The sequence below is a fragment of the Dromiciops gliroides genome, chromosome 1 (genome assembly GCF_019393635.1).
Source record: "Dromiciops gliroides isolate mDroGli1 chromosome 1, mDroGli1.pri, whole genome shotgun sequence".
Classification (NCBI taxonomy): Eukaryota; Metazoa; Chordata; class Mammalia; order Microbiotheria; family Microbiotheriidae; genus Dromiciops; species Dromiciops gliroides.
Window position 1 is genome coordinate 534,137,524 of NC_057861.1, and position 15,146 is coordinate 534,152,669.

General features: G+C 42.2%; 1 protein-coding gene across 1 annotated transcript in view; it reads left to right on the forward strand.

The window, feature by feature from the left end:
* The window catches only part of MAD1L1 (mitotic arrest deficient 1 like 1), an 899,456-nt gene that overhangs the window by 584,660 nt on the left and 299,650 nt on the right, over positions 1-15,146 (forward strand). The window contains exon 19 of the mRNA XM_043978850.1: positions 14,105-14,312. Coding sequence (XP_043834785.1) covers positions 14,105-14,312 — 208 coding nt within the window. The remainder of the gene's footprint in view (positions 1-14,104; positions 14,313-15,146) is intronic.

The window sequence follows — 15,146 nt, forward strand, 5'->3', positions numbered from 1 at the left end:
ACTTGTCCTTAAAAATTGATTTAAGCCACCTGCATGCAGTTCTATTCTCATTCTCTCCTAGACTGGCCTACTTGGGAAACTTTTAGTGCCATTGAGCTTTAGTTTGGGAAACTTGGTGGGGGCAAAGGAGGTCCAAACCCCAGGTTATGTAAAATGTACAAGAGAGAATATGGTTTCCTGGAAGTGAGGCCACCAGAGGGAGGAGGATTTATGAGCTCATGTGTTAGGACTTTGTGCTTTCTGTCAGGTTAAATAAGGTCACCCAGAGAGATTTGGAGAAATCAGTAGATTGTGAGCACTTGCTAATTGTATATTGCCTCACTGAAAGGCACCCCCGAAAATTAAGCCCAGTTCATGTAAACCCAGAACCTCAGTTCTGGCTCACAGGTTATCTCAGGCTAGGGCTCTCTGAGCCAGTGACTTTCCTGTACTTTTATTAGTATGTTTTGTTAGACTATCCATCAATTAATTAATTAATCAATAAACACTTATTAAGCCTCTACTATATGCCAGACACTGTGCTAAGCACTGGGGAAACAAAAAGAGGCAAAAGACGGTTACTGCCTTCAGGGAGCTTGCAATCTAACAGGAGAGGCAACATGCAGATAAGTATGTACAAAACAAGCTATATACAGAATGAATAGGAAATAATTAAAAGAGAGAAATCACTGGAATTAAGAGACTGGAAAAAGGCTGTGGCTGCAAATGGAGCTCCATATTCATGTAGTCATGAGTACTACTTTCACCACTATTACTGTCATGGAGCCATCGAGATCATCATTATTGTCCTTGAGATCTGCTGGAATCGGAGGGTGAGTAGGGGAGTGCACACCATTCTTTTCCTTGAAGATTCAGGCTGAAAGCTGCTCATCAAAGCCTTTTGTTTTTGGCATTATGTCCATGAGCTTAGCTGATGCAGCACACCGATTGTTTGGTTTCCCTTGGCACATTTTCATCTCTACTCCTATAGATGCGCCCTGATAGCTTGAAAAGAAGGTACCCAGGGTGCCTCTTAGGAGCCTAGATATCTTTTTACTCCTTTAAGCACCAGGTTCTTTAGTCAGCATCCTTCTTTTCAGAAGAGGATCATATGCTGTATTTTGTTGAGCAGCAACCACACCTGGCAACAATCAGTCAAACCCTGGAGCATTTCAGACTTTCTAGGTATCTGAACCATTAGAATTTCAAGGTCAGCAGAGTTCCTGAGAGAAAGAGGCTCCAGAAAGTCATGATGAAGGTCACCACCACTGTCACCCCCTCGTCAGATATTGAATTCATACCACAACACTCCCTGGAGGGCCTGTTGCTAGTTCTAGCAGAATCTTCTGCTGCTTATACTTGTCTGAACTGTGGGTTGCAATAGTCTTTTCAGTACAGAAACTTGGTGTCCATCTCTCCTTTGGATGGAACTGTATGTATCTTCATGACACATAAGTTGGCTGGATGAAATGGTGAATTTTCATTTGTGGGAAATTTTATCTGGGTGTTTCTATTCCTTGATACAGTGGGAGGCAGTTGGACCAAGAGTTTAGAGGATCAAGATTGTTCTCTAAAAAAAATTTTTAATTTTAAAAATTAAAAAAAAAAAGATTGTTCTCATACTGGCTAGAGTTGACAGAGTAAAAAGAGAAATGGGGGGCAGCTAGATGGCGCAGTGGATAGAGCACCGGCCTTGGAGTCAGGAGGACCTGAGTTCAAATCTGGCCTCAGACACTTAACACTTACTAGCTGTGTGACCCTGGGCAAGTCACTTAACCCCAATTGCCTCACTAAAAAAAAAAAAGAGAGAGAGAGAACTGGATTTAGAGTTTGAGGAGATGTGTTCACAACCTGGTAACACCAGTCACTACCTGTATGATCGAGGCCAAGTCATTTCACTCATCTGGGACTCTGTTTCCTCATATGTAAAAGAAGGGAATGAGACTGGACTATGTCAAAGTTCTCTTCCATCTCTAAATCATGTAATCCTTCAATTAATTGCTAATGTCAGCATTGGGATTCAGTGCTGACATCATAGACCCAGAAGTCTATTGGATGGTTGTTCCCTGAAGTGAGTAATGACACAGGACAGGTTGCTAATAAAGAATGTTGATTTCACATATTTGTCCAGCACTGTGTTTCCTAGAGGAGACTAGGCTGTTTAAAGAAAGTATCACAAGCCTCTAAAATTTAGTCCTTACTTGCCAAGTTCTTCAATAAGCACTTTATTCCTCTCTAGGGTGAAATAAAACATGGTTAAATCTCACTGCCTGATTAGGCCAAGGTTGAAGGTTTGATCCTTTTGTAGACAAGTTGACTTTGCACTAAGGGGTGAGGGGGGAAGGCGAGGGGAACTGCTCCCCAACAACAGATCATACCCTTAATGCTAAATTCTAGACTTATAAATCGTGACAGGGGGACCCCATGACAAGTACTTTAGAAAACTTCTCCAAGTACATGCCCTTGTGATAACTTATCCATAGCCTCATCTTTGTATTTGCAAAACAGTATCTTAATAGGTAACTGTTGGTAACTGCTAACATAAAGGCAATATCCTTGCCAATTATAGACTCTATATAGTTATTCTCATATTGCAGCTCCCAAACTTTATATATTTCCCCACTCTTTCTTCTTATCAGATATTTGAGACTTTTTAAAAATTTTGCTTTTTTATGTCTATTCACTAATATTCAAAATTGTTTTGGCTCAGTTACTCATGACAGCCCAAGGGAATTCAGTTTTTCCAAATGAACAAAAAAAACCATCAAATAGCACATCAGAAATGTAGATCAGTTACTAGCATAACTCAATAATAATAAAGTAGCTGACATTCACTCAACAAGCATTTATTAAGCCCTACTATGTGACAGGCATTGTGCTAGGTCTTAGAATTCAAAAAGAATACAGACCCTATTCTCAAGGAGCTTATGTCTTTTTGAGGGACATTTGTATAGTGTTTTAAGATCTACAAAGTCATTTTACATATATTATCTCACTCAGTGCTCACAATGATTCTTTTAGGTAGGTACTGTTTTACAGATGAGGAAACTGAGGCCCAGAGAAGTGAAATGACTTCTATAACCATTCAGCTGGTCAGTGTTAGAAGTAGAATTCAAACCTAGAGATTCATGAATCTGTGTCCAGCACCATCCTGCTTCCTTCTGTTGACTTTCTCATTTTTTTTGTATTGTAAGTGAGTAAGACCCATGTATTGCTCTGTCAAATAGAATGTTTATTAATACTCTTCTTTCAGATATTTTGTTACGATGAACTGTAGGGAGGGACCCGAGTTTATGCCTTCCTCTAGAACCAAGCTGAGAGAGAAACTCTGGGTCCAAGGTGCTACTGCAGCCTGAGCTGGTATCATCTAGGACCCTGATCCCCCATAGAAGTCTGATATGTATGCAGGAACAGTCATTGGCCATGGGTATGACCCATTGCATCTTGCCCCATTTTGAAAAGAGAAATCATTCCTCCTCAGCCTTTCTCTATTACATGGGTATGCATAGGACTGACAGGTGAGAGTTGCAACAAGGCAGATTTTTAACCAAATAGAAGGAAGAACTTATTTTACACAACTGCCCATTGATGGGATGGAACTGTCTTGCAAAATCATTTCTTCACTAGAGATGACCAAGCAGAAGTTGGCTCCGTACCTATTTAGGTATGCTCTATAAGGGATTCCCACAATTGGTTTGAATGTTGGACAAATCAGTTATCTCTGTCCTAGGACCCTATCCCTGACCAGCTTATGTCATCACAGTCCTTTTGTTCAAATGAACAGATAATCCAATCGATAGCACTAACAACTTAGTGATCGAGGTGTAAAACATGTGAAATTTGAGTTTCAGATTCCTAGACTAGATGACTTCTGAGGTCTCTTGAAACTGATAAATGCTTATTATCCATTAAAGGCCCCTCCAATTGATCGTGAATTCTTGAAGGCTATGCCAGTGGCATACAAACTCTGCTAGGTCATACCAAGATGGAAAGGTTTCAGATGTGGGCCTATAGTGAAGTATATAATTGATATCCGAGGACCACTCAAGCTGAGTATGAAGAGGTTCAAAAACTTGAACACTTGTCATGAATTTTTTTTTTCCCAGCCATTGCTACTCACAAAGAAAATCTATTAAAGTATGGATGAGTTTTTAAATGCTAGGATCAGTAACACTGAAGAAGTAATAATTCCTCTCAGTACTGATTTATTGTTTAGTCATTTCAGTCGTGTCCTATTCTTTGTGACCCCATTTATGGTTTTCTTGGCAAAGATACTGGAGCGTTTTGCCATTTCCTTCTCCAACTCATTTTCCAGATGAGGAAACTAAGACAAACAGGGTTAAGTGACTTGCCCAGGTTTACAGAGCTAGGAAGTATCTGAGGCCACATTTAAACTCATGTCTTCCTGACTTCAGGCCTGGTGCACTATCCATGGTGCCACCTAGCTGCCCTATCAGTACTGATGGTGCTTACAATTGAGCTTCTTAGAAGAATGATGCTGTAATGATTCGGCATGCTCTTTGAAATGGTTTAAATCACTAGTTAAGTCATCATTCAGATTCCCTGTTAGTTGGCCCTGTTGCTTAGCCAGGTGTTAGTGGAGGAGGGCCGCTTCCTTGCTTGCCTCTTCCCTCTGACTCAAGAGGACCTGTGTCAGTGGAGTAGTTGGTATTCCATATGGTTGGAGGATATTGGCAGCAGTGTCAGGAAGATCTGGGATGAGAAAGGGGTTCTCATGGAATCAATAGGGCCTGAAGACTGGCAATTTGGATCAGAGAAAAGGATATGTGAATGACAAAGGACCAATACCATACAGCTGAGTATTCAGGGAGAATAACTAGCTCCTGTCTTAAAGAAAAAAGGTAATGCTTTCTCCTACTCAAGACAGAAAAAGAGAGCCTACTGGCAGTTTTCAGCACACCCTCTCATGGGTTGAAAGTGTCACTACAACCTTTCCTGCATTACCAGCAAAAGGGATGGTGCCAGGTAATCTTGTTTAATGTCAGAGCTGTAAGTGATCTAAGAAATAAATATAGTGCTGCCCCTTCCTGTGGAACTGAACTCCAGGACACTCTGTTCTAGGAACCAGGGTAGACCCTTCACTAGCCTGTGGCAGACCTGGTGGCTGTCATTTTCAAGTCCCAATTCAGTCTTGTTTAAATATTTTTTATTTCAAAACATGATGCTTAAAAATTAAGCCTGTCTTCCCCCAAACTCTGACATTAAATCATTGTTTCCTTCATGCTGTCTAATAGCAGAGAAGAATAAGGATTTCTAGAATTTAATGGGTCTACCTCCCTGCACAGGTATTTAAAACCAGGTGGATTTGACTGGAGTAATATAATGTCTCTTTATCACATTGGATTTTTTCAGGTTTCTGGCAAACTCACAAAGATACAAGTGAATCCCCACACAGTACTGCCAACCTTGTATTTAAAAGCAAGCAATGGAAAGGATATGCTTTAGAAGAGAGAACACAGAAAAGAGTCAGAGGAGCATAGCTTTCCAACAGGGCCTAGTGGTTTTTTGTTGGTTTTTTTCCAAGTGACGTGAATTAGAAAAGAAAATGGGAATGAGCAAAATAATGTTTGCAGATCAAATTGATCTAAAAAGAGGAAAGTGTCTCTAATCTCTAACAGGGCACATTTGTCTTTAGAGTGAGAACAAATGCTCTGTTCTGCTGCTCTCTCTGTATGGAAACCCTGATTCCCAGCAGTTTGAATGTATAAAGTAAATGCCATCGGGATAGTTGGCTGAATTTTAGGCAGGTTGGACTAGGGGCTGTCTGATCATCTCCATATCAGGGTGTTGTTAAATATAATTAAGAGGCATCAGGCTCTTGGGCTGCAATGGATGCCTTCTAGAGAAATCCATTTCACTTCTGAAGCAGAACATAGAATAAGTGCATTAAGCCCAGATCACACAGCTAGTATGTAGAAGTGAAACACAGAGAGGCTAATTGTGTTTCCCAAGCCCACTTCATTTTCCTGGGACTCAGTTTCTTCATTTACTAGATGAAAGGGTCCGTCTTAACTTTGATTCTGCTGCCAAAGTCCATAGGCCCATGCTATTTCTACCACTGTATCATTCAGCTTTACAGTGAGAGGGCTTGGAGTGCCTTGCAGTAAGCACCCTGTTTTACTACAATCTTTTTTTTTTAATCTTTCTCAATAACAACTATGTGGGGGGCAGCTAGGTGGCGCAGTGGATAAAGCACCGGCCCTGGATTCAGGAGAACCTGAGTTCAAATCCGGCCTCAGACACTTGACACTTACTAGCTGTGTGACACCGTGGGCAAGTCACTTAACCCCCATTGCCCTGCAAACAAAAACAAAAACAAAACCCAACTGTATGTGGACAGTAGTCATAACTGTGAACTGAACTAGCTTCTAAAGAAAGGAGAAAGACAGACAAATCATGGGATCTCAGTGTTAGAGCTAAAAGGTCCCTTCCAACATTATCTCTGTCTCTTCTCATCCCCACATTTTACACATGAGGACTCTACATCTCAGAGAAATTCAAATCAATTTGCCACTATAGCACACAACTACAGAGTACCAGAGCTGGGGCAGGAACCCAGTATTGATTACCATTGAGTATTGAGTACCGCACAGTGCTCTTTGAGGAAAAGAATAAAAGATAGAAAAGAATAAAAATGAGAGAGCACGTACATAAGCATATTCAATTCTGCCTATTGTCCCAGGATCATTTCTCCTGACTGTTCCAGACAAATGGATGGAAAGGGATATTGTAGTTGTTGCATTTATTGAATATCTGGAGCTCTTCTTTTGAATGGTTGGGTTTTTTCCTATAACTCACTACAGTGATTAAAAAAAGTTAATCTGAGCACCACTAGAGGGCACAAAATAGTCAAAAGGCCTTTAACCTTTACCTTTTTCTTTTTCTTTTTCTCTCTTTGAAGAACTGTTGAGAGGAAGGGAAGGTTTAAAAAAAAAAAAGGTTGGGGGGAGTGAGGGCTAGAAAAAGGACACACACAGAAGGCTGGCATTTCCTCTGCCTTTGGGAGCTTAAAAGCAAAGAGCTAGTGGGGAGGTTTTGAAAATGCTGTCACCAATTTCCTTGAATGTCTCAAAGGCTTTCTTGGCTGGTATCAATTTGGTCACCTCCAGCTGACTTCACCGAGCCCTCCCCAGTAGAGCAGAAAGAGGAGGTCAAGGCGCTCCAGCCTGCAGGCCTGTTGCTGTCTAGCTGGTACATTGGCAATGTCACATGCCAACAATGCCACTCACACACACACACACACACACACAGTGTTTTAGTCCTTTCCAATGATGCCGACAGATTCTGCCTCCATATTTACTGCCTTGAGACAGAGTAGGAAGCTGCATTCTCTAATAGAAAGAGCTCTGAGTCAAATAAAAAGGGTTTTGTCCTAGGCCCGGATATGGCACTAACTGTGTGATCTTGGGGAAGCCGCCTTCTCTGACCTCTTCCTCCCCATCTAAAGCTTGAGATTCATCTCAGTTGCACCTGTGTCATGGGTTTAGGGTGAGGATAAAATGTTCCTCTTGGCTTTGCTGTTTCTTTTTATTAGACCAACAGCTTCCAAACCTCTGCCTTCTTCCCACAACTAGCTTTTTTTTTTTTTAGTGAGGTAATTGAGGTTAAGTGACTTGCCCAGGGTCACACAGCTAGTAAGCGTTAAGTGTCTGAGGCCGAATTTGAACTCAAGTACTCCTGACTCCAGGGCCGGTGCTCTATCCACTGTGCCACCCAGCTGCCCCCCCACAACTAGCTTTTGTCAGGTCCCACCAGCTCCACCTCCGTGTTCTCTCCCCTATTCGTTTCCCCTTTTCTACCCTCACTGCTACCACCCTGGTTCAGGCCCTCCTTAGCCCTTGCTGAGCTATTATAGTAGCCTCTTTGTTTGCCCTGCTTCCAGTCTTTTCTTTTTTTTCTTTATTTTTTTTTTTGGGGGGGGGCAATGAGGGTTAAGTGACTTGCCCAGGGTCACACAGCTAGAGTCAAGTGTCTGAGGTCAGATTTGCACTCAGGACCTCCTGAATCCAGGGCCAGTGCTTTATCCACTGCACCACCTAGCTGCCTCTCAGTCTTTTCTTGCCATCAGTTAATCCTCTTCATCCCCACCCCATTCCCTGCAAGGGTAATCTACCTAAATGCACAGGTGACAGATCATCATCATCAATCTGCTCAACAGCCTTGAGTGGCTCTTCACTGCCTGCCAAATAAAAGAGATCTTTTATTTGTATTGTCCAAAATTCTCTACAATTTGAATCCAACTTTCTCAAATTTATTACATACTACTCCCCTTCATGCACTTGATATTACAACTGGACAACTTGATGCTCTTTGATCTTGGCCTGCCTTGGGGCCTGTGTATATAGTGTTCTCTCTGGAATTATCTCCTTCAGTCTTGGCTTGTTGCAGTCCTTCCCTTCATTCAAAGCTCACCTCAGGTGTTACCTCATCTCCTATCTAGTGCCTCATTCTGTTTGACCCCTTTCTATGCACTTGCCATTTTGTGTCTCATAGTAATTTGTGTTTGTCCTCCCTCTTGCTAGATTGTAAGCTCCTTGAATCACTGTGTATTTGTTGTGTACATTGTTTATATTTCGTTATCTGTGAATATGTTGTTAGCCCCTCCTCTCCCAGCCCCAAGTAAAATGTAAACTCTTTGAAGGCAGGGACTGTCTCAGTTTTGTATTTGTATTGCCAGTACTTAGCATAATGCCTGGCACATAGTAGGTATTTGTTGATTAGTTGATTGATTGAATGGAATGGAAGAAATACATTTCTTCTCAGAGGACAACTGTTGCTGATTTGACTTCAGGGCTTTGGGAAAGTTTGGTTTGATGATTATTGGATGGTCAAGGTCTTTAGTGGGTCACAGAGCCTGAGCAAGCATTTTTATAACCTATGTTAATAACAAAACTAGAATATGATAAGAAATAGCAGCCCCTTCCTCTGCCCATCATGTTTCATCGGTCCATTTACCATGCCAGGGATTTTCAGCTTTCAAAACAGCCGAAGTTGCTTATAAGTTCATATCATTTTTATTGAGCATGAACAAAATTCAATATACCCTAGCATTTGGTTAGATCCAGGCTCTCTCTAAAATGTCTAGACAGTTATTCGTGTCCCAGAGCATCTTTTTTTATAGCAACTGTTTGAGAAGAGAGCCAGGCTTTAGAGTTTGGTAGTCATAATTTCACAAATATGTCTATGCACAGAGTAAATTTGTATCCTCCTTAACCTATTGACAGCCCCATGGCTGATGCCATCCTTGAGCTCTTGTTTTTGAAGGAAGTTACTTATGTCTGGGGAACTGGCCCGTTCCAAGGACTGTGTGCAGGTCATAGGGGCTGAACAAAAGGCCTGTGAGCAAATGCTGGACCATGACAGACAAGGGTGGTGTTCTCTCTCTTTGAGGGCAATGATAATCAGGCACGTCGGGATTTGCCTGACTGGTTTTGTGTTCTGTGCACAAAATGCCTCCTGGAGAAAAGTGTTCCATCTGAATTTGTGCTTCAGGGAAGTATCCAGTCTAGATCACCAATGACCCTCGTGACTGGTATCATTCTGGCCTCCTAAGCCGGTAGGAATAAATTAACTCTTCCACGTGACCGTGACCGTACTGCACATGAATGTATCAAAGTTCTGAGCATTTTCGAACTCATCCACTAGCATTTCATTGCTTACCACCTGATGCTTAGGGACTCATCTGATTTTATTTACAGGTGGTTTTTTCAAACAGAGAATATTATGGTAGTGCTCCATTTTCCAGAGGACTAACTCCCGACGATCAATATGACTCAATCAACAAATTTTTATTAAACAACTATTCTGTAAAGGATCTTGTGAAGCAGAAACAACAACAACAAATTAATTCATTGTTAGTATTCTCAAAGAGCTTATACTCTAGTGGAGGGAGATAACGCTTGCATAAAAAGTTAACTAACAGTACAGCACATAAATTGCAACTTAATAGGGTGATAGAAGAATTGTTATTGGAAGTCAAACAGTTGACCAGTATTCTTCAGCACCAGAGCCAGGCACTGTGCTAAGCAGCGAGGATACAGAGAAAGGCAAAAGACAGGCTCTGTTCTCAAGGATGCTACAGGCTTATGAGCAGACAGCCTGTCACCCACTAAATACAGATAAGATATATTCAGCATAATCTAGAGAGAATCACCAGAGGAAAGGCACTAGAATTCAGCAGGACTGGAAAAGCCTTCTTGCCAAGACTCGAAGGAAGCCAGGAAGGCAGGAGGTACAGATTAGGAGAGAAACAGAATGTTTCAGCTTGGTGGGATTCTCAGTGAATATACCCAGAGTCAGAAGATGGTGTGTGAGGAGCAGCGGGGAGGCCATTGTTGTTGGATTATGGGGTATGTGGAAGGTGTAAGAAGATTGGTAAGATAGGAAGGGACCTGGTGAGGAAGAACTCTACACACCAAACTGTGGCGGGCTGGGGTGGGGGGGGGGGAGGGGTTATATTTGATCCTGGAAGTGATGGGGAGGTACTGGATTCTATTGAATGTGGAGGAGGGGCAGAGGTGGAGGACATGGTCAGACTTGAACTTTAGGAAGATCACTTTGTCAACTGAGTAGAGGATAGACTAGAATGGAGAAAGAATTGAGGCAATCGAGATCCACCAGCAGGCTATTTCAATGGTCCAGGTAGGAGGCAATGATGGCCTACACCAGCATGGTAGCAGTGTCAGAGGAGAGAAATGGGCGTATACAAGAATTATTAAAAAGTCAGAAAGGATAGAACTTGGTAACTGATTAGATGAGAGAAATGGCAGAGAGTCACAGTTGACACCTGTGTTGCAAACCTGAATGACTGGGAAGATGGTAGTACCCTCTACTATATTACGGGGAACATTTCCAGAAAAGAGAATGAGTTTTGAATGTTTTGAGTTTGAGATCTATGAGACATCAAATTTGAGATGTCCAGCGGTCAGTTGGCCAAGCTACAATGGAGGTCACGAAAAGAAAGCTAGAATTTGACAAATACAGAAATTATCTTCATAGAGATGAGAGTTGAATCCATGGGAGATAATGAGATCACCGGATGAAATAGTTTAAAGGGAGAATAGACAAGGGTTGAGAACCAAGCCTTGGGCAGTGGTCAGTGGGAGTGACCTGGATGAAAATCCAGCAAAAGGGTTGAAGAAGGAATGGTCAGACAAAGAGGAGGAAAACTAGGAGAGAGCAATGTCACAAAAACCCATACAGAAGAGGATATCAAGAAGAGGTTGATCACAAACATCAATGGCTACAGAGAAGTGAAGAACACATTTTAAGAAAATGCCATTAGATGTGGCAATTTTTAGATCATTGATAACTTTTGAGAATGTAGTTTCAGTTGGTTGATTAGGTCAGCGGCCAGACTACAGAGAGTTAAGAGGCGACTAAGGGGAAAGGAAGTAGACATCAGTATACACAGCTTTCTGAAAGAGTTTGGCTTTAAAAAACAGAAACAGGCAAATAGAGACATAGATCCACAGAGAGAAGATATATAGGATGCTGACTAGCAGGGATGGATAGACCAGGTGAGGGTTTTTGAGGTAGCCAGTAGACAAAGAAAGACTGAAAATTAGTGAAAAAGTAAGAGTGATTGAGGTGACAATTCTGCTGGAGAAAACAGGACCGAATGGGAAAATGTGTGCATCTACAAGGGTTTGCCTTGGTAAGAGGAAGGGCTACCTCCTCCTGTGAAACAGATGAAGGAAGAGAGAATAAGAAGCTATCACAGTGATGTAAAATGAGGAAGAGAGAAGAAAAGATGGCTCTTGGTGAATGGCCTCCATCTTTTCAGTGAAATATGAGATAAGGTTTTCAGCTGAAAGTGAGTAGAGGGTGAGGAAGTCCTGGGAAGTTTGAGGAGGAATGAAAAGACTGGGAAATGCCACTGTGGTGAGCAGATTAGTGGTCCATTTATGGAGGGGTACAAGGATTACCTTGGCACTGTAAGGGCCCAGTGGAGATTAAGGAACATCAACAGTTTTTCATGAGTTTCTCCAGGTTTGTTCTGTAGCATTTGAGTAGTCACTGAGGCAGTTGATGGTGGGAGTCATCCAGAGGTGAGGATTGCAGGGCAAGATTTTCAGGAGAATGTGGGGGCAAGGGTCTAGAGAGAAAAGGACAGTGTAGAGTTTGGTTGGTTCTCCATGATTTTGAGATGTTGAAGGGAGGAGAGTGTAGGCAGAGCAGAGGTGATGGCCTGGGAAAGAGCCAAGGGGTGAAAGGATGGGGCAGGATGGTGAGAATGAAGAACAGATTTGAGGTTTGGAAGGCAGAGGGAGAGGAACAATGACAAAAGATTGTGATCAGATAAAGGAATTTCAGGGTTCATGAACATGGAATGGTTGATGACAAGATTAAGGGTATGACTATCTCTGTGTGTAGGTGACGTGAAATGAGGTTGAGGAGTAGAAAATGTTAAACTAATAAGCGGAGGAACTAGGAGGCTAGTGTTTGTGAATGTGTCATGATATAGGTCGAAGTCCCTTAATATGAAGGAAGGAATTGGGGAAAAGAAAAAAAAAAAGAAACTATGAGCCAGACACTGAACTCAGTGAGGAAAGGAGCAGAGTGTTCTGGAGGTTAATAGACAACAGGCACCAGGATCTCGATTGTGCAATAAATATGAATTGTATGACTATCAAAGGAAAAAAGTTTACTTAGTTTGGTGATGGAGAGACTGGCAGTGGCAATGGAGAACAAGGAGTACTTCAATTTCCCTACCAAGCAAGGCCAGTGCGGGGTGGGGAAGGTATGAGTGAAGGTATAACCAGTGCTGGAAATGCTGGAGAGAGGGAGGGCTTAGTAAGTGCAAGACAGTAGGAATGGGAAAAGAAAAGGCAATTATGTAGTAAGTGAATGATACAAAATATAAGTACTCTAAATTTGGGCAGCTAGGTGGCATAGTGGATAAAGCACTGTCCCTGAAGTTGGGAGGATCTGAGTTCAAATCTGCCCTCAGACAGTTACTAGCTGTGTGACCCTGGGCAAGTCACTTAACCCCAATTTCCTTAAACATCTGGGGCTATCTCCAGTTGTCCTGATGTATATCTTGTCATTGGACCTGGAGGAGAGAGTGAGGCTGCTGACTTTGCACAGACAGCCCTCCTTCCTCACTTAAATCCAATTCACTGTAAGTCATAACATCACCTCCCAATGTCATGGTCCTCTTCAAGGACAAAGGACAAACAACAACTCTAGAAATTAATAGGATGGTGAGATCACTACATGCCGCAAGTATGCTGGATAGGATTCACAGAAGAAGCGACATTTGGATTGAATCTTGAACAAGATGGATAGCATTTGAGTAGGAAGAAAAAATAAAGGAGCTTCAATTATCCAGAGTACTGATTCTCAGTATAATCTAGACGACTTCTGAGATTCCTTCCAGGTCTAATTCTTTGATCTTATGATCATACAGAATATAGCTAAGAAGTCAAGCATAAGGTGAAAATTCAGGGAAAATGGAAGTCACAAAAGCTATAATCTTTGCTCAATGTGAGGGGATGCCCAAGAGCCATACTGACTCAGACTTGTGGATAAAATTTAATTTTCAATTTAACAAGCTTGGTTATTTCTCAGCTAGTACATATTGGAAGGGAGAGAAGTAGATTTGCTAGAGTAACTTACAGCCCTGGGATCTTACCTGATGCTCAATTCCCCTTGTCTTCTGCTATAATAAAGTATGTTCCAGAGACTCTTGGGATTACTCCCAATATTAAATAGTCCCCAAATCCAGTGGTTTTATAGTTCTTCTGTTTACTTTTTTTTCTTCTTCTTCTTCCTACTCCCTAGTAAGGAAGTGTGTACTATTTTTTTTTTTTTGGTGAGGCAGTTGGGGACTTGCCCAAGGTCACACAGCTAGTAAATGTTAAGTGTCTGAGGCCGGATTTGAACTCAGGTCCTCCTGAATCCAGGGCCAGTGCTCTATCCACTGCGCCACCTAGCTGCCCCTTGTGTACTACTTTTAAGAAAGATTTTTATCAAAACAATATTTTAATACCTCATAGAATATAGCTTCAATTATCTTGGCAGTTCATTTATAAGGAAGAACATATTTTCTAATGATGATTCTCTTAATTTGACACCCAGGCTCTCTCTGTTCCTCTTACAGGGTCACTATGATCAGAGCAAGACGAAAGTGCTCCACTTGAGCATGAACCCCACAAGCCTTGCTAAGGAGCGCCTCAAGCTGGAGCAGCAGCAGCTGCAAGAAGAATGCCAGCAACTCCAGGAGCTGGTCCGGGTCCTGGAAGGAGGCGGCTCCATTACCAACAAGTCCGAAGTGGCTGGATGCCTGCAGCCTTCGCAGGAGATTTCAGGTACGTCCCTCAGCAGGATCTCTCTGCTGACTCTGTGGCACCAAAACCATTCGGCCTTTGATCTAAGAGGAGGAGGAGAAGGAGGAGGCGGCAAGACCCCAGGGATGCTGGCTCAGGGGTATTGTAGCTAGCAGCCTTGGAAGGGCTAGGGTCCATCCACGGCGAGGAAGACCATGATGAAACCTGATGTAAATAGACTTTTCCCTAAATTGTAACAGAACATATACCAGCCTAGAGGGAGTTGTGATGACCATGTAGTGTTAGCAACAGCCTGGAGAAGGTGATATTTTCCTTATGGGGTTGAGCAAACAGGTTTAGTTATTGAGGTCCAGCAGATAATGAATAACTCAAGCAACCAGTGGAGAAACGAGTGGCTGAAATCTCCTCAGACCCCCTTAAAACAAATTAATCTCGTTTATCAGTTTATATGTGCCCCATTAATCATGACTAAATCCAATACTCCATGAAAACAGAGAACATATTTCATTTCACCAAGTACATTCTGCAGAATCTAGGAGAGTCCTTTGCAGTCAAATATGTCGACTATTCCGTAACAAGAGAGGGAAAGAAAGAGTTACCTTTTTAATACAGTAACGGAGAGGTCATTGCCTCTCACGCACACTCTCCAGTTCTGTAAATCAAGGTAACAGTCTCTGGAACGTGTGACTTGTCACCTCACACACAGAGAGGTGACCAGCTAGAGTTGATTCACACCCCCCAGACCCGGGAGATTTTGACAATTGCAAGTTCTGCCCTAAGAACATCCACTTTGCAGTGACAGAGAAAAACAGATCAATCAAAAGGAAAGACAGAAAGGGCTCCGGGAATGAGACT